This window comes from Hyaena hyaena, unplaced genomic scaffold (genome assembly GCF_003009895.1).
Source record: "Hyaena hyaena isolate Hyena2069 unplaced genomic scaffold, ASM300989v1 scaffold_322, whole genome shotgun sequence".
NCBI lineage: Eukaryota > Metazoa > Chordata > Mammalia > Carnivora > Hyaenidae > Hyaena > Hyaena hyaena.
This window is the reverse complement of record NW_024080954.1, coordinates 374,974-401,159: the sequence shown is the minus strand read 5'-3', so window position 1 is coordinate 401,159 and position 26,186 is coordinate 374,974. Positions and strand designations below refer to the sequence as shown.

At 37.3% G+C, this 26,186-nt stretch overlaps 1 protein-coding gene across 2 annotated transcripts in view; it reads right to left on the bottom strand.

Moving 5' to 3' along the window:
* RIMS1 (regulating synaptic membrane exocytosis 1) overlaps positions 1-26,186 on the bottom strand; it is a 477,312-nt gene that overhangs the window by 201,476 nt on the left and 249,650 nt on the right. For both annotated transcript variants that reach the window (XM_039248922.1, XM_039248923.1), the window contains exons 5-6: positions 17,394-17,734; positions 13,203-14,068 (exon numbers count right to left, since the gene is read on the bottom strand). In XM_039248922.1, the coding sequence (XP_039104853.1) occupies positions 13,203-14,068; positions 17,394-17,734 (1,207 nt within the window). The remainder of the gene's footprint in view (positions 1-13,202; positions 14,069-17,393; positions 17,735-26,186) is intronic.

Below are 26,186 nucleotides of genomic sequence, written 5' to 3'. Positions count from 1 at the left end.
TTGGGGCATGTTTCCACAATGACTAAATCAGAATCCCTTTTGGTGCTGCTCTAATAATTTTTAAAGAGGATTCTAAGGCATGTCCAAGGAGAGGATCACCAATATAATCCATCCCTCTCATTTTATAGCCCAAGGATACTCAGTTCTTTAAAGAAATGGGATGAAAATTGTTCCCTTGATTAAGAACCTCTAGTCTCTTTTTCTTCCACAAGCCTGTAAGCTTACTGTTCCCAGAAGAGTGTGTATGCCCAGCAACTCTCATTATTCATGCCAGACTATCTGACTAGAATACCACATTGAGTCTTCCTGCCCAAATTCTACCCCAGTTCCAATATGAAACCTTACCATTCTGGCTTTCCTCTGAGTTTTTGTAGCATGAATTATCTATACATCCCATTGGGTGTCATAGAAATAAAAATATTTATTGAGAACTTGCTGTATTTCAGGTACTAGGTACACAGAAGCCATACCACATTACGTAATTTAATCTTTACAACTACTGCATGGGATATGCAGTTATTTCCAATAGCAGAACTTGAGGCTTACAGAGGTTAAGAACATACCCAATGTGTTCAGTCTCTGGGTGTGCCTAAAATTATTTTTTTTTAAATTTTTTTTTAATGTTTTATTTATTTCTAGGAGAGAGAGAGAGAGACAGCGTGAGCAGGGGAGGGTCAGGGAGAGAGGGAGTCACAGATTGAAACAGGCTCCAGGCTCTGAGCCGGCAGTCAGCACAGAGCCCGACGCGGGGCTCGAACCCACGAACTGCGAGATCATGACCTAAGCGAAAGTCGGACACTTAACCGACTAAGCCACCCAGGCGCCCCTGGGTGTGCCTAAAATTCTGTCTTCATGATCTTGTATATCAATTTCTTTATAAAGTAACTAGTCAATAAGATTCTTGATGATATTATGTTTTTATGAATGAAGAACAAAGGAGACAAATGCCAAACATTAGTATTTATCATGTATGTGTATACAAGTATATAGAAGTCTTAATCTCTTTTCTCCTATGAATGTTATTGCTATGAACATAATTATGCCCCTTATTCATATGTTAAAGTCCTCACCCCCGAGTGAGAATGTAATCATATTTGGAGACATAGATTTTACAGAGATAACGAAAATAACATGAGATCATTAGGATGGCCCATAATCCAATATGACTGGAATCCTTATAAGGAAAGAAAATTCAGACACATACAGAGGAAAGGCAATGTGAAGGCTCAGGAAGGAGATGGTCATCTACAAGGCACAAGAAAGGCTTATGTATTTTGAGAGAGACAGAGAGTATGCACTCACACAAGCTGGGGAGATGCAGAGAGAGAGAGAGAGAAAATCCCAAGCAGGCTCCATACTCAGTGTGGAGCCTGATGTGGGGTTCGATCTCACAACTGAGAGATCATGACCTGAGCCAATATCAAGAGTTGGACACTGAACCAAATGAGTCACCAGGCACCCTGTAAAAGTATACACTATGATCTCAGACTCAGAAGAGTTTACTGGGGGTTAAAATTAGATATGTCTTTGGGTATAGAACAGGTGCAGAGAAAACAAAAACAAAAAACCTTATCAACAGAAGTTCAGCTCAGTTGGTAGAACAAAACACTCCAAAAAGATGGTTACAGGCAACAACTATTAAATCCAGAAAAAAACGTAAGAACCAGAGATACCCCACAATGTACGAAGAAGAATGATATACAAGGTAATATCTGAATTTCCAATATCAGTATTGGAAATCAGTATCCAATTTCCAGTATCCAGAGATCCAGCTTCTAATTTCTGAACAGGAATTGATGAGGGCAAGGCAAAGTTTTAGTTCTAGAAGGACTTGGGCAGCAGAACTGGCTCCACAGACATAACTAATACATGGCAAAAATCTGATGCCTGGTCTCAGGAATACGTTAGAAGCCAGGCTGCTAGGGCTGGGTCGACTGCAGACAGAACAAGTGTTGGACTGTAAATGCTAATCCTCGTAGGGCCTGGCTGGAGCTGGGGACAAAGTGAGTTCCAAGCTCTTCCTGCTACAAGAGAAAATGGCTTCAGGGGCCAGGAAATCAGTTAGACCTCAACACCCACAATGTCTCTTTCCCTGTTCAATAGTGTGTGAAAGGAGAGACTTTTTTTTTTCTTCTGAAGTCTCTTCCAGGTCTAAGATTCTGTTATTCTGTTAAACTGAACCAAAAGTTAAGGACAACCTTTTCATTCACTGGATAAAATGGGTCAAAAACATTGCAGTATGATTCTGCATTTTAAAAGGATACTGAAGAACAACTTACTGAGATAAAATAGTAGCACTAAAATCTTCAATATCAAATCTTTTTCTAAATGTACTTTGAAGCATAAATGTTTCCCCTTAAAATGACCTTTACTTATGAATCTTTTAAAACATTCTATGTTAAAATTGTAAGCATAGATTACACATAAAATTTGTATGATTATTTTTGAAAATGTGGCCCATATTTTAAGTTTCTCCTGATTCAAGAACAGGAATATCTTTCAGATGTAACTAAATGACTAATATTTCCAGCTATGGATTAATATAGGAGAAATATTATTGGGTATAATCATGTTAGATTTACAGGCTTAATTTCTTTCCTTTTTGTAGAATTTCCTTTTAGTCACAACTCTTGTTTTAGAATCAAGGAGATTTTTTAGTAGTTATATTAGGCAGAAATTGTAACTCTGAAAAAGCCAGCTTCTCACCATGACGATTTATTTCCAAAATTTGCTTAACACATATTCTTAGAATTAGCTCAGACCACACACATACACACACACAGGGAGTTATTTGTGTCCTCTCCATCTCTTCCTAAGACTTAAATTTCACAAGTGATTAAAACTGCTAATGTCCATTCCATATCCACTGTAAGAAATTAGTTCTCAGAATCCCTCTAAGGCATTTAAACAGTAGCATCTAACACCCTAAATCATGCCTCTTCCAGTAGTTGAAAGGGAGAAACTTATCTTTCCCTCACCAATATCAAACAATAGTCTCACTTCTCTTTTGTGACTATTCTCATCTCTGTCCTTTGTAATATCAGTAAAAATTAGGCCAGGTAAAACTGTTGGGCTTTGGCACTAAATGTCAACCCATCCAACAGCTGGTCCTGCAGCAATCTCTCTCCCCTGCATAGATTAAGAGAGTAAATTAAAGACAACGTAGGAGAAAGGATTTGGTTGAAAGTTAAGAAGTGGGGGCAGAGGTCTATAAATAGGTGTTCATCAGCCTCTGTGTGAATGGGCTAAGCAGAAGTACATAAAAGGAAACAGGATAAAAGAAATGAGGTGGGCTCTTAGGCGAGAGCCACTATGGGCAGGGGCTATATTCTAATCATATATTCCCAAAACCTGGTAATAGAGTAGGAACTCAATGAAATACTAATGTAGAAAAGGTAAAAGAGAAGCCAATGCTGTTACAATTCTACATGGATCCATTGCTGTTTTGAGGCTCTGGAGGCAAAAATGCCATTTATGGAAGGCCCAGAAGACGCCAAAACTGGTTATTTACAACTTAATGAAGGGGACATGAAATAACAGTTTATGTTTTCCTACTTTGAAGAATTTCAGATTAATACATGCACATGATGAAAATTAAAATAAATAAGGGCTTGATATATAGCTACCAATAATTCATTTCCCCTCACATCCCATCTGTTCACACTATTATTCCACTTCTCAAACTTATTTTTAAATATTTATTTTGAATATTAAATATTTATTTATTTTGCCTCTATATGTGGCCTGGTTTCTAATTTTAAGATAATACTTATGGTTAAAACTGACTAGAGACATTAGCTCACTTTATTATATCCTTTTGCTTTCACAAGCCAATAGCTTTATTTCTCCTTTTTTACTTCCATATTTAAATATACAAAATCTGGAGTGCCTGGCTGGCTTAGTGAGGTAAGCGTCTGACTCTTGATCTTGGCTCAGGTCATGATCTCACAGTTCATGGGATTGAGCCCCACACTGGGCTCGGTGCTAACAGTGTGCTTAGGATTCTCTCTCCCTTTCTCTCTGCCCCTCCCCTGCTCATGCACTCTCTCTCAAAATAAATACATAAATAAATACTTAAAAAATATACATGTGTAAATAATCCTATATTGTCCTAAAATTTCAACAAGCTATTTAACTTTTGAACATTCTAAATGAGAACATTCATGTGCTTACCTGCCCATCTAAGTATTCAATGAGTAAGGGATTTCATTCTAAAACTTGAAAAACAGTAAATGGCACTTACAATAATATTACATATAAATACTCTGAAACCAAGTAAAAATAATGTACAAAAGCTAAATTTCCTTTTCTTTTTTTTGGGGGGGGGGGTGGATCAAACCATTTTATTCAAAGGCTTCGGGGAAAGGTCAAAAGGGAAAAGGTGATCCTACAACCTCGGCCCAGCAGGAATCTTCCCAGCCTTACAGTCGCCCAAAGACCTTAAATTTCCTTTTCTAGGGATTAACTGTCAGGCTTCCTGTTTACTCAGAGGAAAATGTGCCTAGATTAACAGTTGAATGGGCTGTATCAATTAATAAAATAATGTCACATTTTTGTTTGCCTCATATTTGAAACTTGAATTGCCTTAACAGTGGTTGTTTTGGTTTTCGTTTTCTCAGTGTTTGTTCCTTTTTACTGATGAAAAAAGAGACAGCCTTTCCTTATCCACTTACAATGCCATGTAATTCATTAGTCATTGGATATTTCTTAGAATCCATGACATTCTTCTTAACAAAGATTTTCTTCTTGAAGCCTCCTGGAAATGGCTTCTAGTTTTAATTTGTAAACATTGCTTTCTGCACACGATGTCATTCAGGGATTTTTTTTGTTTTTGTTTTTCTTGTTTCTCATTGTACCACTTTCTTGATTATTATTCTCAGTTTTCTTGAGTGATATATGTTCAAATAATATTCTCAGAAGGAGACCGCAAAGTAGGTTTTCTGAGAATCTGGAGTTGATTGAGGGTTTAGATGTACATAGAATTGTATCTCAAAATGGTTTTGCTCTTCCATACTTCAAAAGCACTGAACAGCTGTAGTCTGGAATCTACTGCTGAAAGTGTAAGGGCAGTTTAACTCTTCTTGTTGTATATATGATCTGGTTTACTTTAACTTCTAAAAGCTTATAGATTTTTCCTGTTTTCCGTGGCATCTTTAATGCTGTTGAACTTCTTCCTATGTTTCAAATTATGATCTCTGGACTCATCCTCTGGGCTCCAATATATTTCCTCATGGATCAGATTCACATTTACCTCTTTTTGGATCAAAAAGAGTTTATAGCCTTTACATTAGCTTTTATTTTAATGTATTAGATAAGGTTATTTTACTTACAGGTTAGGACAATTAACTCATACCTGAGGCAAGTTTGTGATCCTGAGTCCAGTTGTATAACCTTATTCTGTCAGGTATTTCTGCCTAAGTGCTTCATTGTTACGGGTTTTGGTGCCCAGAGCTTTATTTTTAAGCTTGCTTAATAACTCTAACTTTTCAAAAAATATTTTATACAAAGGATCTGTGTGTTTGGGTAGGGAAGTTGCCCTGGGGATGGGGTGTAGACATTTCAGGATGTATCAAACTTGAGCAGGAATGTAGCATTTTGTACCGTATTTTTTTTTTTTTTTGCTGTTGAATTACTTCTTACTTCTAGGGTCTACTTGTTTATCTTAATCTTTTCTAGTTCCTCTTGCTGGCATTCTTCATAGTTTGTGGCCTTTGTCGTTCATTCATATTTAAGACTGAGCACTGGCTGCACTACTAGGTATGTACCCAAAAGGATACAAAAATACCTATTCAAAGGGACACATGCACCTTGATGTTGATAGCAGCATTATCAACAATAGCCAAATTATGGAAAGAGCCCAAATGTCCATCGACTGATGAATAGATAAAGAAGTTGTGGTGTATACATACAATGGTATATTACTCAGCCCCCTAAAGTAGAAATCTTACCGTTTGCAATGACATGGATGGTCCTAGAGAGTATTATGCTAAGAGAAGTCAGTCAGAGAAAAACAAATACCATACATGATTTCACTCCTATGTGTGGAATTTAAGAAATATAACAGATGAACATGGGGGAAAAAAGAGAGAGGCAAACCATAAAACAGACTCTTGACTATAGAGAACAAACTGAGGGTTTCTGGAGGGAAGGTGGGCAGGGGATCAGTTGAGTGATGGGTATTAAGGAGGGTACTTGTGATGACACTGGATGTTGTATGTAAGTGAGTAATTCTACATCTGAAACTAATTTTAACTAACTAGAATTTAAATAAAGCTTGTAGGGAGCCTGGGTATCTCAGTCGTTAAGGATATGACTCCAGATTTCAGCTCTGGTCATGATTTCATGGTTCGTGAGATTGTGCCCATGTCGGGCTCTGCACTGACGGTGCGGAGCTTCTTAAGGCTCTCGCGCGCGCACGCTTGCTCTCTCTCTCTCTCTCTCTCTCTCCCCCTCCACCCCCCCACTATCTCTCTCTCAAAATAAATAAATCTTAAAAAAAAGAATTTAAATAAAAACTTGAAAAAGAAAAAAAAGATTGAGTACTGGCTGGGTTTCTGTGTATAGATGGTATGAATTTCCATGTTGGTCTTTTTATCAATGCTGTTCAAATGGACGCTAACAGTGTGTCTAACATCTGCAAATGAATGGAGTTCGTGAGCTAGTAGTCTTTACTTTAGGGTAAACAATGTGTGCAACTCAGCATTAAGCTGTAAAGGTGGGGGTGCAAGAACTCCAATGTAAGTTCTGCTCAGGCAGTCCACTGGATTTCTTCTTGACTTCTATGTAGGGATTAAATGTGAGTTTGCTTTTGTTGTATGTAAGGGGATAAAGAGGAGAAGGGAATGGTAAGGAGAATAAATGGTTGCTCTGTCAACAAATGTTGAATGAATCTGCCAGTCTGAAGCTCTCCTTCTCACTTACTGCTCCAAGGAACCTAGTATCTGAGCCATAAGTCTCTATAAGACACTTCACAGCAAACAGTCTTCTCTACCACCACACCCTCTTGTTCACTTGGAAACCTCTTATGCCCCAAAGTATGCTACTTTCTTGTTTCCATCTTCTCAAAAACATCTCATCTGCTCATAGCTCACTTCCTTTTTCTTCACTAGGGGATCTCATGGGATAAGCAAAATAAATGCTAAGTTTGGGCAGCCATTTGAAGAGGAAGTCCTTTTAAAGTTGTGTTGTTTTAAAGTTATAATTTTTTTAAATGTCTGTAGCCAAATTCCTACCACAGAACCTGATTTTATCTTGGTGCATCCAATCTCTCTACAAACTCCCCAATCAGAGTCTTCCGAATAGCCAATAAAAATTGTCATGAGGGCAGAAACCATGGCTATGTATGTGTGTGTATTTATTTATTTAATCACTGTATCTCTAGAACCTAGCACAGCGTGCCTGGAAAGCAATAGGTTCTTATAGATATTTTGTGTAGTATCATGTGTATCATCTAATATTCATGCAATATTACATACAAATAACTAATGAATAAATCTGACCAAGTTTTTAAATTGCAAGCCCTCTCAGGGCACCTGGGTGGCTCAGTCGGTTAAGCGTCCAACTTTGGCTCAGGTCATGATCTCACAGTCCGTGGGTTCGAGCCCCACATTGGGCTTTGTGCTGACAGCTCAGAGCCTGGAGCCTGCTTTGGATTCTGTCTCTCTCTCTCTCTCTCTCTCTGCCCCTCCCCAGCTTGTGCTCTGTCTCTCTCTGCCTCAAAAACGAATAAACATTAAAAAAAAATTTAATTGCAAGCCCTCTTAAGATTATAGGAAAAAGCACTAAGACTATCAAAGGGATATAAAAATGCATTCTTTGCTGTCAAAAAACACAAGTAAATCAATCACTTCAGGTCAGAATTAAAAGTTCTGTGAACAGCAGGCACTGTATTGCCTGAGCTCAAAAGAATACTCTCAATATTTTTAGTTTAATGATTAAAGAATAATATAGAGAATTACATTTTCATGTAAAGAATTTAGTACCTCATTTTTGCAAAGGTTCCAACTCTTTTTCCTTATTCCTGAATGATTAAATTGTCATGTACCTAAACTTAATAGTGAATAACTCACAACACCTAAAACCTATGCTCTGGTCCCTGGAAACTATCTTTATCTTTAGTGGAAAAATTCACATCTATAATTAAAGATCCATAGTCTTATTTGATACCCTTGCAGGTATCATTTTTTACAATAAACCAGGTATCACATGCTCCTAAAAGGACTGATAAACACTGCCTAGCAGTAATAGTTACAAACAAACCAGTAAGCCCTTATTATACAGGTTGACCTCAGAAGCCATTCACAGAGTACTTTCAAAGTTCACAGGCATAATCAATTGGTGTTGTATTTTCTGAGTATTCAAAGTCATTAAGCAGAAGGGGATAAAAAAGGAAATCCCATTATCCAATACCAGGCTCTTCTTCTAACTAGTTCTGTCCAAAGATTTATACTTTAAATTCCTTGTAAGTGCGGTAGCTTACTCTCCTGATCAAGGCAGCAATACTTTCATGTTTGTTCTCAGAACTGGTGCCATTTCTTTCTCTCCTGTATGTCAGCACCATCTTTGTCTTTTTATTTCTCAAGCCTCTCTACTCAGTTCCTTGAGGAACAAAAAAAAATTTTTTTTAATGTTTATTTATTTTTGAGAGACAGAGAGAGAGAGCAGGGGAGGGGCAGAGAGAGGGAAGCACAGAATCTGAAGCAGGCTCCAGGCTCTGAGCTGTCAACACAGAGCCTAATATGGGGATTGAACTCATGAACTGCAAGATCATGACCTAAGCTAAAGTTGGATGCTTAACTGATTGAGCCATCCAGGTGCCCAAGATTCTTGAACCCAAGATTCTTGAACAGAGGTTCTGCAAATAGTATTAAAGTAAACAGCATTAAAATGAGGGGCATGCTATATCCCAGTACACAGATTTTTGTGAGTAAATGTAAATGTGCCATCTTAAATATTGCTTTGTATTAAGAGTTTTGGACCTTTATAAGAGGGGTTCAGAGCCTGTGCATAGACAATAGACAACCCGGACCCAGTAAGATCCAGCGATAAAAAGCTGGTTGTCCTTGGGCTAAATGCAGGCAGCAAATGTGTCTTGCTGGCCCATAGCATGTTTGTAAACAATGTGAACCAATTCAAGAATCCAATTTCACATCAAAATGGAAAGATATGGAAATACAAAAATGCCATTCTTACTTTCGTTTAGAACTAATAGCTGTCCCTTTAAAATGTATGAAAGCTTTCCAGTTTTCCTCCACTCAACTTTTTAAATTTATTTGAAAGAGAGACAGAGAGAAAGAATGAGTGGGGAAGGGACAGAGAAAGAAGGAGAGAGAGAATCCCAAGCATGTTCCAACCTCAGCATAAAGCCTGATGCAGAGCTTGACCACATGGTTCCTGGGACTGAACCCTACATCAGGCTCTGGGTTGACAGTGCAGTGAGATCATGACCTGAACTGAAATCAAGAGTCAGATGCTCAACTGACTGAGCCACCCAGGTGCCCCTCTAGCAAAAGTTTCTAAAATCCTTAGAATTTCCAAAGTGATGAAAGCCAAAAGGTATCTTTTGTTAGGTTAAAGAGGTGACCTTCGGATCACACCTAAGGCTTGGTGCTGGTTGCTTGGAGAACCAAACATGTGATTAAAGGATTGGAACTTTAGGTTCTATCCTCCTGACTTCCTGACAGACTGGGACTACAGATTGAACCAATTACCAACAGCCAATGATTTAATCAACCCTGCCTATGTAATAAAGCCTCCATAAAAATCCAAAAGCACTAGGTTCTGACAGCTTCCAGGTAGGGAACATATGGAGGTGCTGTGAGATTGCCATGACTGGAGAGGGGTATGGGAGCTCTGTACCCTTTCCCCAGAACCTGTCTTACTCATCTTTTCCATCTGGTTGTTCCCAAGTTATATCCTTTTATAATAAATTAGTTATCTAGTATGTAAATGGGTTTCCTAAGTTCTGTGGGCTGTTCTAACAAATTAATCAACCATTGGGGAGGTTGTGGGTTTCAGTTGGTCAGAAGCGTTGGTATCAGCTGGGGCTTATGATTGGCATCTGAAGTGAAGGGCAATCTTTTGGGACTGAGATCTTACCCTGTAGAATCTGATGCTATCTCTAGGTAGGTAATATCAGAATTGTATTAAGTTGAATTCTCCAACATTCTGTTGGTGTACAAGAATTGCTTGTTGGTGTGGGAACTCACTCCACTGCACACACACATATTGGAACTGAGTCCAGAACCCAAAATAATGGGCCATAATTAAAACGCAATATTAATTTCTGTCTCCCACTGCCCTTTAAATTTTATTCCATGGGGATAATCTTCCCTTGACCCTGAAATTCACAACATGGCATCTACTCTCCTAAGAAATCTCTTCCCAAGTCATTCTTCTCACCCAATTAGATCCTATAAGAATATAGTTCTTACTTTTTCTTTGCATGTTATATATATGAATGATTATCTCATATTTATTGTGATGTTAGGTATCTCTAGTATAGGTGCCACAAGCAAAACCAAGGCAGGAATAATGCTAATTTAGTATCGTATTTTACATGTATCATCTCATCAAACCACTCAATAATATTACCATGTGGATATTCTTATTCCCATCATGCCAATTAGAAAACTAGGACATATGAAGATTAAGTAACTTGTGCAGAGTCACAGGAAACTACAATTATCATGGCTGGTTCCCTAGATAGTCTTTAGTAAACTATAGTGGCGTTTGGTAACAGAAGCATTCATTAATAGGTCCTGCAGAGAGCAGAATTTCTAATTCATTTTAGGAAAATGTCTACGCTACCTTGATAGAAAAAAAAAGTATGCTTTTTATAGTTATTGTTTCATTTGGTCAACACTGAGTTGGGATTGGTTGAAATACTAGAATAAGATAACTATTTTGATTGGAGTTTACTTTCAAGACATTTACTGAAGATGAGATTAATTATCAGAGAAAACAGAGTTGTCTGAATCAGATAAATGCACACGTGATGTCCCTGTGTTCCCAGAAGAAGAGATTTAACCTCAACTTCAGAAGTGTGTAGTCAATGAACATCCCCAGAATAATTCCTAAGGAGGGAAGACAGTATGCAGAAGCAGTAAGTTCCTTACATTATACCAGTTCCATCCTTCCAATTACCCATGCTACTTGTCATTTTTTTTCTTTCATAATCTGTTGGTATTGTGAGATTCAATTCTGACTGATTCTATGGCCACTGTGACTTAAAACACATATTCAGAAAGAGCTGATGTAGAGTTCTTTAAGAAATGGGAAAATATATACATATATACATAAACATATCCATTAAGAGCTATCTGCACACCAAATAAGCACACCCAGTTACATTTTTATTTAATAATTTATTATTTCAGGGGATAAAAATATGTGTTCACAAAACAATATTAGGGCACAGAGGCAACAAGAGTATACTCACCATGTGACTTTTAAAAAGACCATATACGTTATGTATAAGTGTATCCATACTGACTTATAAGTCAAACATAAATCATCAGAAGGTGTCTTAAAGGAGCCAAATGATCCCATATACATAGAACATTTTAAATTCTGTCTCCCACTGCCTTTTAAATTTTATTCTATGGGAACAGTCTTCCCTTGATCCTGAAACTTACAACATGGCATCCACATTATGCTACATAATCTCTTCCAAAATCACTGTCCAAAGACAGCTATTTTAACTTGAGTGCAGTATTTATGACAGAATAAGCTTTCCTAATTGTTCCCAAATACATATATCCATTCATCCATCCATCCATCCACCTATCTATATATTTATCTAGACAAATAGATGAATAGATCGATACATCTGTTTGTATATGCATATCTGTATCTATATTTGTATCTATCTATCTACATGTAGACAGAGAGAGAAAAGAGACAGAGGACATAGAAGGGGAGAGGACACAGCCATGCAGTTTGAAGACAGAAAAGATGAGAAGGTAAAGTTAACATTTCTATAAATGTGTAATATTTAGCATATAATTTAGCAACTATAAGACAAGCCAAAAAACTGCAAACACAGTCACCTCAAAATATAACTAAGAAGCACTACAAGGATGATTACCACCACCATCAAATTTTGGACTATAGCCAATTTAAATCTGAGTGAACAGCAGCAGAATGATGTGAATCTTCAAATCAAACACATAACTTCAGCATTAAACTGAAATATTTTCTAGACCAGCATTATGTTATCTAAAGGAACCTTCCATGATGACTGCTCCTGAGCACTTGAAATGTGGCTTAGTGCGACTAGGGAACTGAATTTTTAAGTTTATTTAATTGTAATTAATTTAAATGGCTACATGTGGCTATGGTATTATACACAGTGCAGAACACAAAAGAAAAAAAAAAAGTCAGCTCATCACACAACACTGTGTAATGTTTTATAGGGGCTCCTGGGTGGCTCAGTCAATTAAGCAACCAACTCTTCATTTTGGCTCGGGCCATGATGTCACCTGTTTATCAGTTCGAGCCCTGCATGGGGCTCTATGCTGACAACACGGAGCCTACTTGGGATTCTGGATCTCTCTCTCTCTCTCTCTCTCAAATAAATAAGCATTTTTAAAAAATTGGTATATTCTCCTTTAACAGAGAAGAGTTTTGGCTTCCAGAAAAGAAGCTTTTTCTCCCTAGACAAATACACCCTGAAATAATAAGTTAACACAAGACTGCGTACTGAATTTCCCAGAATGACAAGAACCCAAGTCATTAAGAACTCTTGTAACCCAAATTTGAAGCTTATGATTATGTTTCAAAATCCTACCAAAAAGGAACAAAGGAAGCAAGCAAGCTAAACCCTTCTATTCTAGTCCCCGTGAAGCTATGTCTGTGAGCACTCCCAGTCGCACTTTTCCCTCCACTTCTACGGAAATATGGAGCTATAACTGACATACAACTTCATATTAAGTTTAAGGTAAACCGCACAATGTGACATACACAGTGAGAAATGATTACCAAAGTAAGTTTAGTAATCTTCTCATCTAGCAAGAAGTTTTGTTTTGCCCTCCTGATGAGTCTGGAATCTAGTCTCAGCAACCTTCTAACATACCACACAGCAGTGTTACACAGTGACTACGACGCACGTTTCAAGGCACCTGAAACTTTCTACCTGGGCACGCGCGCGCCTCCGAGCCCCAAACACATCCGCGCTCGTGGTCCACGCGGGCCGCCCTTACCTTTCTCGCTGACACTCTCGCTCTCCAGCTCCACATCCTCGCAGCTGGTGTACTCCGGCGTGGACACGCCCTCCTCCTCGGAGCTGCTCACGGACATCTGCCGCTTCTTGCCACCTCTCTTGGACCGGTGTGGCTTGGGCGGGGAAGGCCGCACGGACTCAGACTGATCAGAGCTCAAGGAGTCGTTCCGCAGCATGGTCTCCACCTTCTCGCGCTTGGACTTCCTGATGAGGACTGCCGAGCTGGGGTCCAGGCGGCTCTGCTTCCTGAGGGGCTCCTGGGCTTTGGGCTCCAGGGCTTCTGCGGGGACTGGCCCATGCCTGGGCGCGGGGGGGCTGTGGTTCGTCAGCTGCTTGGCGCCCGGCGTCCTGACTTCCGCAGTCCTCTCGGCCGAGTAGGCCCGCGGCGAGTCCGGCGGAGAAGCTCTGGCGGCGGCCGCAGCGCGCTTGCCGGCCTTGGCGTCGGGCGGCGCGGCGCCGGCCTCGGTGCGCGGCAGCGCCACGTCGCTGTGGCGCCGCTCGTGCCGAGCGCGGGACACCCGGGCGTGCATGCGCATCTGCTGCTCCTCCGGCGGCGGCTTCACCGGGTACCGCGCCAGATTCGGGTCGCTGCGGTACCTGGTCTGGTACTCCTCCTCTTTCCTTTGCTTCTCATCGTCCACCGCTTTGCGGTCCTCTCGTTTCTCGGGCACGTCTGTGTAGTCCTGTGACCGCCCTTTCTCAAGCCGTCGGCTTTCCCGCCTTTCTTTCCGCTCGCGTTCTTCCACGGCCCCGTCTCCCGGCTGCGCTGAGGACTTTGGCACGCGCTTGCGCTCGCTCTTCTGGGCTCCTTTGCCATTCTGCTCAGAGAGCCCTGGAGTCTTCTTCCTGTGATTCACAAAGGAACGTCAAGAAGAAAAAGCAATGTGTAAAGCTAGAAATAAAGACCAGAGCTAAGAAACTTCATTTCTTCACGTTCCGTTTAAAGCCTTTCAAATGATTCGTTATAATCTGATGTCTAATTCAGCGATTTGACATCAAGAACCACATTAAACCTGTGTATCTGATTAGCTTTCTAAATAAAGTCCCCTTACATTACCAGCAGCCCAAGGAACTTTGAAAGTTGTTTTCACAGCTAAAATTCCCTATAAATTAGATAAATGAAAACCACCAGTAAATTAATAAATGGACACATCTTATGCTAACTTCTGCTTGTGAACGACTTATGTTCACATGTTTTAGATGTTTTAGATGAATCTAAGATATGAAAATATTGTAGCAAAAGAGAATAGATATCAGTTCAATTCTAAATACAGATACTTGATATACATCTGGACAATACATATCGGCAATCTTTTATTATAATAGAAGCTTTTAAAGAAATGTAAATACAAGTATATCCATTCTTTAATAGTAGAAAAAAGTAATTTAAAAAGCTTATGGTGCACCCAAACATTTAAGGGAGTTGGTTAAGAAAAAAATGGCAGAACTTTAGTCTTCATTTCACCTTCCTTATACCTTCCTTGGGCAATAGCAGTATTGAAATGTTTCAAATTATTATTTAGTTTTCCTCTTTCCCTCCTCCTCTTCCTTTCCCTCTCTCACATTTCAGAACACAGTCCAAAAACAAAACAAACCAAAACAAAACCCAAAACGGTTTTGTTTCTACTTTTCTCTCCATCCCATTTAAGGTACTGTCAAAGATGAAAGGAAAAGAGTTTGGCAATCTTTGAATCTTGTAGATATATCATTCAGTTGTGCCTCTCAGCCCTTTTTTATACACTGGAGTGCACCTAATTTGGGAAAGTTCCAGCAACTATACCTGAATTTACAAATAGCAAGTATACTATACAGTATACTATGCAATTAAAGTGGGAACAATCTAAGGCTTTTTTTAAACCCTGAGTCCCACAGAGGGCTTTCCAGAGGAAACATCTTTTGACTGCAAGTCCAAATGCAGATGTCACGCCTAAAAATCACTACAAGATGAGAAAACGGGCAATTTCTATTGTGGGTTACAAAGTAGTAGTTACAACGATATGCTGTGGGGTCAGTTTGAGGAGGGGCTAGTAGTAGTGGAAAGAAAGGGTAAATGGTTTCAAATGGCATAGGTAAGCAAAATAGCATGGCAAATTCTGCTGAAGACATTTCGTGCACATTGCTTTTTTGAAGTGAAAGAGATTGTATTTTCATCAGAGGGTGGAACTGCAAGGGTGCCATTGCAGTTTTACAATGTAAGGAGTCTAATAGGAACATATATTAATTATCAAATACAGTTTTCATACAAGTGTGATGATTGTACTGCAGCCATTTAGTAGCTCATTAAGGCATCGCTGATCTTGTTAGAAGTTTATATTGAATAAATTTATTTTCCTTGAAATGCTGATAAATAATGCTTACCTTGCAAAGTTCACATGAGCATTAAAGGAGAGACCATCCATGAAAGTGCTTTATGGAAAGTGCTTTATACAGAGTGTCATGAAAATGGAAGGAGTTCAGCAGTCTCTCTGATCTTTGCTTTCCCGAGTGTGCCTTTCCAGACCTCTACCTCTAATTACTCCATTTCTACTAACTCCTGATGAAGAATTCTTCAATAATTTTAAACACACCTCCCGCCATTCTTTTGGTCTTAACTGTCTCCCTGAAGTTGCCACCCATCTCTCCTTTTCCTTCTGTACCTCCAATGTCCTCAGTAGTTTTTTATGTATTTATATCATCAGAAGTAATTTATATAGTCAGTAATAGTATTTGTCTCTATCAATCTTCTTCAAATTTAATTTAAAAAGTTAAAACAAAAAGTTGCTTCTCAGTTCTTATTCTTGAATTCTTTGTAGTTTTTTTTAACCATATGTCAAAAACAGGATTCATATCTCCCCTTTAGAAACTTTACAGCTCCAAATTCTCTTACTTACAGGTATCACTTTCTGACCAATCCAAAATTGCACTTTTAATATTTTTGTCTCTTTTTAACCTACAATAGTTTGTCACCAAAAGCTATCCATTATTCCTTCACTGAAGTATCTCTAGGGTCCTTTGTGTGTTCTCTCCATATAGTTTAGGTACATTCATTCTCTCTTTCTGAAATGCCCTCTCGTAACCTGTCTACCTACCCTATAACTCCTGGGTATCCTGGAAGGCTTAATTCAGAAGACAGCTCCTCTCTTCTGTGGCTCCCAAAGTATTACATGTATCTTCTAGCTTTGATCAAATGAGCTTTCCGGTACAGTTAATTGCCCAGGTGTCTGTCTTCCCTAGGACAGTCTGTAGTGTCTTCCCTGGGATATGTCAAAAAAGGGACCATGTCCTAATCATCTTTATAATCTGGTTCCTGGCACAGTGTTTGTTTATAGTATACACATGGCTACTGGATTGATTAATAACTACATTCAATGAATGTGAGGTACTCCAACTACTAATCTCATGATGAACAGGGCTATCTATGTCCTCCTTGTTAACACTGTCTCCCAGTGTGTAGCATCCTGTCTCATTGTAAATGCATTGTTTGAATGAAGGAATGAATCAATTAAAATAAGTTATCTGATTATGTTATCCCATGCATAAAGCCCCCAGTAGCTTTCCATTATTCCTAGAATAAAATCTAATTTGGCCAATAGGCCCACTATGCCTTAGTCCCTGATACCTAATCAGCCACTTCTTTCCCACTTTACTCTGCCCTCCCTCTCTGCAACTCACACTCCTGGCAGTGGGCATCCGTTATGTTCTCGCATGAGAACTTGTTTCTTTAGGCCACATGCCTGTGCATATATTACCTGGAGTACTCATTCCATTCTTCACCTGGTTAATTCCTAGTCACTTGTCAGAACCCAGCATAAAAGAAATGCCCTCCAAGAAGGCTTTGCTAAGAAAACTGTGTATCCTCCACTGTGTCAGGTCATAGTCTCTTGGAGCACACTTTCAATTAAAGTGCTAATTCTCTAAGTGAATAAATGGTCTCAGAGCTTTTCTGAGTTCAAGGTTGAAATTGACTTGTTCGCATCTGTGCATGTTAGGAAAGAAACGCTTTTCAAGAAAGGTCTCCTAAGGAATGATACATTCTAGAGGTAAACAAACACCTCAGGGCTGTTGCCTTCCAAGTGGGGCCTGAGAAGTACTACTTCCACATATTCCTCTTAATAGCAGTAAAGCCCCTGAAAATAGGTTTGCTCTCAATACAACACCTTGTCTTTTGCTTACAGGGTTAGTGAACTATTACCTCTCTCTTGGAGGTTCACTTCTAGACCTGGATGAAACCTGCTTCTGTTCGGGCCCCACGGCTTGTTGTGAGGACTCCACCCCTTTGCTCCTCTCTGGCTGTGCGATGGGAGGAGCTGTGTCCTGGGAGGAGGCAGCTGCTGTGCTCAGGGGTGTCTGAGACCGTGATCGCTCTTGGAGCCGTGCTTTCTTTTCTCTCGGTACCTCAGAACCAGCGCCTGTAGCTGTATCACTTAGGGTTCCATCCTGACTTGGCTGCTGAGGGCCACTTCCAAAGAACCACGCCCCAGATTTGGTTAAGATTTCTTGTTGCTTTCGACATAAATTGCATACCCACATAACCTATTTGAAGAAGAGAGAACAATATAAATTTTCTATGCCATTTGGAAATGATATATCTTTATCACATTAAAACATCTTTTAAGGAGAAGAATGGTTGTCATCTTTATACTTATCCTTGCAAATTTTTTGTGAAAATGATCCTTGCACAAGTCAAGTACATGAATGCCTAGACTGATACCCATCTGAAACCACAGCACCTCTAGGTTGCCAGAGTAGGTTTTTGTCTTGGTGTCGTAACCCTGTGATGCTGATTTTCCTTTTACCATGTATCCATCACATTTCCTATGACTGACTCTGAAGTTTCATTTAAAATATCTGTTAGTGAAAATGTTCTAAGCAGGGTAGCTGATTGATTAGACAAATGTAAGGAGCTATGGAATTAATATTTATGTACACAAACCTCAATGTCTCAAAAGATTTAGAAAATATCTGTCTTCTCAAACTTTGTGTGTTATTAAAGCCAACATTAAAAGATATTCATATGGAACAAACAATAAAAGGTAGGCACAAAAGGAAAGGTCAAGTTGTATATCTTCTCTAGTTTATTAGTAATAAACTAACCCCAGGTTGATATTATTCTATAAAAGTTTCTATGCACATATTTACTAAAGCAATAAATTTGGGGCTGGGTATATTCATATGTGACTACTCCTATACAGTTTCCACTAGAGGAGCTATTTTGGAACAGTCATCTAGCAACACATCCACCGATAAATTATAAGATGTATTACCACCTAAAATAAATCTATATATCAGCTCTCCTCTTGGCGACATTTAAAATGAATGTAATAACGAGGACAAAGATGATAACAGATATATGAATAATAAGAGCAGCAAAACATAGTAGACACAGAGCTAAGGTAGGTGCCTATGGCCTCATGAGCCATCTTTTCAAATATTACCTGTACCTCTGCTTTGTGGTATAATTCCACCTCCCTGCCTCAGTTGCTTTCCTCTGAATACACTTCAGTTTTTCTTTGTACTTGAGAAACGGCAACCATAGGAAAGGCTGTTCGCCACACTTTAGGGCCTTGTTGTCACAAATACTGACCCAGTCAACAATTACTCAAAAATATCACATAAGGGTGAATAAATCCCAGATACAGTAAGTGAGAAACAACTTTTAAGATAGTAAAAGACAAAGCCTTGTTTAGTTGGCAAAAAGAAGAAAATGTACCACTGGAAACATGTGAATGAACAGGAGAAAAACAACCGCAGTTATAAAATGAGATAAAATAGGGGTGCCTGGGTGGCTTAGTCGGTTAAGCGTCCGACTTTCGCTTAGGTCATAATCTCGCGGTTCGTGGGTTCGAGCCCCGCGTCGGGCTCTGTGCTGACTGCCAGCTCAGAGCCTGGAGCTTATTTCAGAGTCTGTGACTCCCTCTCTCTCTGACCCTCCCCTGCTCACACTGTCTCTCTCTCTCTCCTAGAAATAAATAAAACATTAAAAAAAATTAAAAAGAAAATAAATAAAATGAGATAAAATAAAAGCTAAAGTGAGAATCAGAAAAAGAGGGAGAAAAGTTATACATCTTTAACAAGGAAAAGAATATAGATGAACTGTTAAGAACTGCTGCCTTCCACGCAGGAAAACTCAAATGAATTAATAATATAGGAAAAACTAAGACTTAGAAATGTTTACTCTAAAAAGTTTAAGATTGACAAAGTTTAATTCATTCCTCTACACTTCCTCAGGTCATGAAATAAAGGAAACTAGATTCACAAAAGCTGTTAGTTGAATTCCCATATGCTAAGATGTTAAGCAAGATAAATAATGCATTTCATAAACCTATAATAAAGTAGAGGAACTATGGAACATATCTGTAATTTACGGTGCTTCCCAAATAAGGCTATTTTGTACTCAATGTATGACAATATCTTTATGTCATGATAAGTTCCCTCAGAATTTCTGATTAGTTGAACAAAGTCCTATGAAGGATAACATTATAAGGGGCAACATCCAAAGGCTAGGACTCCATGCACAGTAGCACTGATTCTCCGCTGTCCAGACCCTGGAGGGGGACAGGTGATGTGCTTCCTCATGACTTGCCTCTTTAGCTGACAAAACAGTAAAGAGAAGTTCTGAAATTATGCAGCTCAAAGAGATTGGTAAGAATCCTGGACTTTTTTGTATTACCTAAGTATACATTAAATTTGTACTTACTACACTATATGCAAATTATTATTCATCATCAAAAGTTAAGTCCTTTCCTTTTATTATAAAATATTATAGTATATTTAAGATAAACATAAATTTCCTTTAAACCATGTATAAAACAAATGAAATATATAATTAATATAAAAATCCCAAAATGGAGCTAACAAAAGAGGCAAAAAGGAGCATTAAATATGGATAAAAAGAAGTGTAAAGGCGACTCCTCACTTCTTTGTACATCTAAATATTTTCCAGAAAATTGTTATCATAATGTTGTTTGGATTGTTTCATATTTTTAAGTGTTATAAAAATAGGGCAATGAAAAGTAATTGCCAGATTTGGACAGATTCCAAATCTTGAATATGTGCAGATTTGCCGCAAGAGTGATAAAAGCAGACAAATTATGAGTTACCAAGTTATTATTATTAATATTAAATATTAAAATTCATTTCACTTAATTTCAGATTGATTCAAAAGGTTACCATTAGTAAGTAGAAGCAACTACTTTAATATTTTCAAAATTTCAAAATTTTCTTATTCTTCACTTAAGTCTAGATGTTTCATTAATTTTGTCTATTTATAACAGGAAAAATAGTGTTTAAGTCCTAATTTTTCCCCTGTTTTATTTCCTTGTGTACACATTTTTAAATTTGTATCTCAAAATTAATCATAAGTGTAGTCAATCCATCCTTCAATCTGAAAGCAAAATTAGTGATTAAAAAAATAAAAATATTTTTATTAAAATCCTATTTCCCAATCTCTACCATTATATAAATTTAAATTACTCTTGCCACAAATCTCACAAATAAAAAAAGAAACTGTTTATACAAGCTGTAAAGAAAATAGATGACAATACAATAGAACATTTGTTATTGTACCTTTCAACACAGTTCATATCAAACATTTCAGGTATGTATAAAAATGAGCCACACAGTTGCTAAGGAGAAACACAACTATGTATGTTTACAAATTCTCTTTTTGTATTTAGTATCAAGTATTATGCTTGCCTCCAACTACAGATAATCCAAAAAGTGTGATAATGATCCAAGAGTGGGATAGGGAGGCTTTCTTAACTATTTTTTTAAAGACAAGATACAACTATTTCTACCAAAAAAAAGCAACTTATTTAAAACACACACACACACACACACACACACACACACACACACATGTTTTTAAATTTAAAGACTGCACCATGCAGGATTATACCATGATTAAACACTTTGGGATGTGTTCCAAACTAATCTACACTGAAGTCTGTGTAATACTTTATCTTAACAATTTACAGATGTTAAGCAACCAAACACAAACTTACATGAAAGATTATTATGATAGAACATGGCTTCCAAAACTCCACGCCATACATCAGAAATATGAAGAACACTGGAAAATTTTATAATTTATTTTTAAAAATTTTCTAAAGTGCTTATTTTTGAGAGAAACAGAGCATGAGTTGGGGAGGGGCACAGAGAGAGGGAGACACAGAATCCAAACAGGCTCCAGGCTCCGAGCCGTCAGCACCAAGCCCTTCCCAGGGCTCAAACCCACAAACTGGGGGATCATGACCTGAGCTTAAGTCGGATGCTTAACCGACTGAGCCACCCAGGCACCCCTGGAAAATTTTATTCAGAACTTTTGCACTACCACCATTTTAAATTCCATCTAAAGAATTCTTAAGAAATACAACAGAGCAGAAGAAATGTGCCTTAGATATATTTACTCTCAATGATATTACTAAGGTGATTATTGATGACAATGAAGTACAGAATACCTATATTAACACAATTGTCTTGTTTATAAAAATCCAGGGCACCTGGGTGGCTCAGTCAGTTAAGCCTCTGACTCTTGGATTCAGGTCAGGTCATGATTTCCTGCTGTGATTTCAGGCCCCACATCCAGCTCTGCACTGATGGCACAGAACCTGCTAGGGATTCTCTGTCTCCCTCTCTCTCTGCATCTCCTCCATTCAATCTCTATCTCTCTCTCTCGAAATAAAAAAAAATAAACATAAAAAAGAGAAAAAAAATCCGTCTGGACTATTTAGTACTATAACATAAGGAATAAATACAAGCATGAAGATTTTTTTACAAAGATAAGATGTGAAATACTGACTTATTTAATACAGCATTCAAAAATAGTTATAGTATCATTTTGAAAAACACGAAAAAGAAAACAGGAGATATTCAGCTTTATTAAAGATGTGCATTTTCTGACTATTTTTACTCATTTTCCTTATTTTCTACATTCAGTAAAGGCACTTATGCTAGCTGAAACTGGGGACAAAATTATTAAGGTGATATTTCAACTTTTTTTGACAATAGTAGAAGAGAGACTTCTCTTTGGTACTTGGTTCAGTGTGTGTGTGTGTGTGTATGTGTTTCTCCCAGTCTTTTGTTATTGCTTTTGTTATTTCATTAGTTTATATTTTTTCTTTTGAAAGTTTTATAAAATACATAAGCAGAGAAATGACCTGATATATCTCAGGTTTTAATAGGGTCCCTCTGGTGGCTGTGTTAAGTTGGGCATAAAATGTAGGGGATTCCATTGTGGAATTTTTGTGAACTGAATTCTAATACTGGTATTTTTATTCTCTTTTGGTTCCTCTTTGACACATACATTGTCCTATTCCTCTAGGTTATCTATTTGTGTAATTTTGTTAAAGATACATTTCTTTTTATATATAGCACAAAACTGAACTATTTTTTTTAATCAGTCCAAAATCCTTGTGTTTTAGTAGCATCCAAACACATACCAATCCTTATTTTATATGTCCAACACCTTATATTATAATATAAGATGTTCCTCTATTCATGGAAAGTAAATGCACACACCTGCACTCTGGATATCCCCCCTTCTGCCCAGTGAAGACTTCACTCCAACACTGACCTCTTCATTTTCCTGTGTCTTCAACCTTGCCTTCTCTATTGCTCTTGTACTTTTGGCATATAACTATTAAAGAATTTAAAATAATCAAAACTTTTTTTCTTTGAGCATATTCTCTCTCTAGCCACATTTTTCTCTAAAAATCTTTAAAATCAAGTTACCTGTTAATATAACCTAAATTAGTACTCTTTCCACTTTCTTACATCCCTTTTATGTCTCAATAATCTGACTCCAGTCTCTATAGCTGTATTTAGTTATCTTTCACAGACATTAGTGATTTCTTCCACGGTGCCAATTTCACATATAAACACTTTTTAGTCCTTTTCCTATTGAGTGTATGTAATTTATGACTATCCATCTTTTTTGTTTTCTGGATATTAATGATAATTTTCTGTTCCTGTCTACATCCTACTTGCATCACCTCTTCTCATATTCCTTGCTAAAAAATCTTTCTTCTTCACTCTTATTAAATGTTAAAGTCATACAGAGCTCCATTTATGCTCTTCTTCATTTCTTACTCCATTAGATTCCATGTGAGATGGAAACAGGATTTCCTTTTTTCTTTATTACAACCCCTTCTGAAAATACTTTTCAGAAAGCTTATACAATAAATTGGTATTTGTTTAATAAATTAAATTGGTGATTACTATACTATATGACCACCTATCAAGCAATTAATCTGAGTGATCCTAACCTACCCTCTCCCTAATGCTTCATCAAACATTAACTCTGATTCCTGAATATGATGACTCAAATTTGCTTCCTCATGTCTATTCCCATTGTACTGACTAATTTGAGGTCATGATCTCTTTCTATCAAGATTTCTCTAACATATATCCTAATAGATTTTCTTTTTCCTTTCATTGGCTCTGCAATCAATTCTCCATGCCATTTTCACATCTTCCAAAATTTAAATTTGACACAATCACTCCCTGTATTCAAGACATAATCATAACTCTTGTTTAGCATATTGTGGTTCTTTCCTACATTTTGAACATCAACAGCTGTTTCCCACATACACTACATTCTCCAGTTTTCTGAACATTGTGCAATTCCTAGAATTTACTCCAGATGTTTAGCTATATGACCTCATTTAAAGGTTAACCTCATATCCAAGTTGATTATATACATTTTATAACATCTTCATTTTTTGCATATATTCATTGGTAATGTAAAATTTTCATACGTATCTTATCTCTCAGAGATACGTACTTTAAAGAAAACTAACAAAATTATTGTGTGTATTTGTTGAACATAGTATTCCTAAAACCTGATATCTTATTTTTCTACTTTTAATGGCCTAAATTCCTAATTTCCATAATGAAATAGGGGCACCTGGGTGGCTTAGTCAGTGAAGCATCTGACTTTGGCTCATGTCATGATTCCACGGTTTGTGGGTTCAATCCCCACATTGGGCTCCTTGCATTCACAGTGTGGAGTCTGCTTGGGATTCTGTCTCCCTCTCTTTCTCAAAATAAACAAATAAACATTAAAAATAATGAAAACCAAAGTGTTATTTGCTCGTATTCTGTTATGCTGGGATTCCAAACACTATAATATACTACACAACTGCAGAATTTAGACTCATAAAGATCATTATTGTATAATATCTACAGTATATTTATATTTATTCTAAAGTGAATTATTAAAGAAAGGGCATAACAAATGATTGAAATGATTAAAGATTTTAACATGTATGTTATGTTATGTTACGTTATGTTATGCTTATCTTATGTTAAAGATTTTAACAAAAGATTTGGACCATAAAAATTCCAGAAAAAAATATAGGTATTAAGCTCCTTGACATCAGTCTTGCCATAAGTTTTTGGATCTGACATCAAAAACAAATGCAACAGAAGCAAAAATAAATAAGTGGGATTATATAAAACTAAAGCCCTTCAGCACAACAAATGCAATCATCAATAGCTCAACAAGGTAACCTACTGGATAGAAGAAAATATTTGCAAATCATGTATCTGATAAGGGTTCAATATCCAACATATATAAAGAATTCATACCACTCAACAGCAAATAAATAAACAAATAAATAAATAAAGTTTAAAATGGGCAGAAGATCTGAACAGACATTTTTCCAAAGAAGATATACATATGCCAACAGACACATGAAACATATGTTAAAGATTACTAATCATCAGGTAAATGCAAATCAAAACCACCATGAGATATCACCTTACACCTGTTAGAATGGGTATTATAAAAGACAAGAAACAGCAAGTATTGGCAAGGATGTGGAGAAAAAGGAACACTTTGTGCACTGTTGGTATGGTTACTATGGAAACAATATAGAAGTTCTTCAAAAAATTAGAAGTAAAACTACCATATGATCCAGCAATTGCACTTCTGGATACTTATTTGAGGAAAAGGAAAGCACTGACTTGGAAAGACATGCACTGAAGGGAATCAAAAGGTACAAACTTGCAGTTATAAAACAATTTGTGGTGATATAATGTACAGCACAGTTACTAGAGTTAAAAAATAATGTATTGCAAATTTGAAAATTGCTAAGAGTGAATCTTAAAAGTTCTCATCACAAGAAAAATTTTTGTAGCCAAGTATGCAAAGATATATTAACTAGAATTATTGTGTCAATTATACCTCAATATGTAAAAAAACCAAATCTCTTAGAAACATAAAAGCAAAACTCTTTCCAAAAATAAGTAGCAAATCTACAGAAAAACAACCACTAATAGTACGCTTGATGAAAGCACAAAGCTTTCTACCTAAGATCAGGAACAAGGCAAGGATGTCTTCTCTCAATATCACTATTAACCATTGTTGTGGGGATCAAAACAAATATAATAAATCAAAAAGAAGAAATGAAACATAAATTTTGAAAAAGAAAAAGTAAATCTATCCTTATTTACAGAAGCCATGAGAGTATATATAGGAAATCCTAAAGAATCTACAAAACACTACTGGAAATAATAAACAAACTTAGCATGTCATAGGATACTAAAGTCAATAGCAGAATATAAAGTCAATATACGAAAATCAATTTAATTCCAAATACTAGCAGTAAACAATCTGAGAACTATTTTTTAAACATTACTTATAAAAACATATAAAACTGATACCTAAGACTAGATTTAACAAAATATGTACAAGAGATCTACACTAAAATTTATACAATATTCCTGAATAAAATTTATGAAGATTGCTATGGACCGGACGGCATGCCCTTCAAAGTTCCTATGTTGAAGAACTAAACACAAATGTGACTGTATTTGGAAATAGGGCCTACAAGGAGATAATTAAGATTAAATGAGGCCAAAAGAGTAGAGTCCTGACCTGACAGGATTAGGATTAGTGTGCTTCTAAGAGACAGCAGAGAGCACTCTCTCCACCCAGCTGCCTCTCTGCCCTGCCTTTTCAAACACAGAGAAAAGGCCAGGT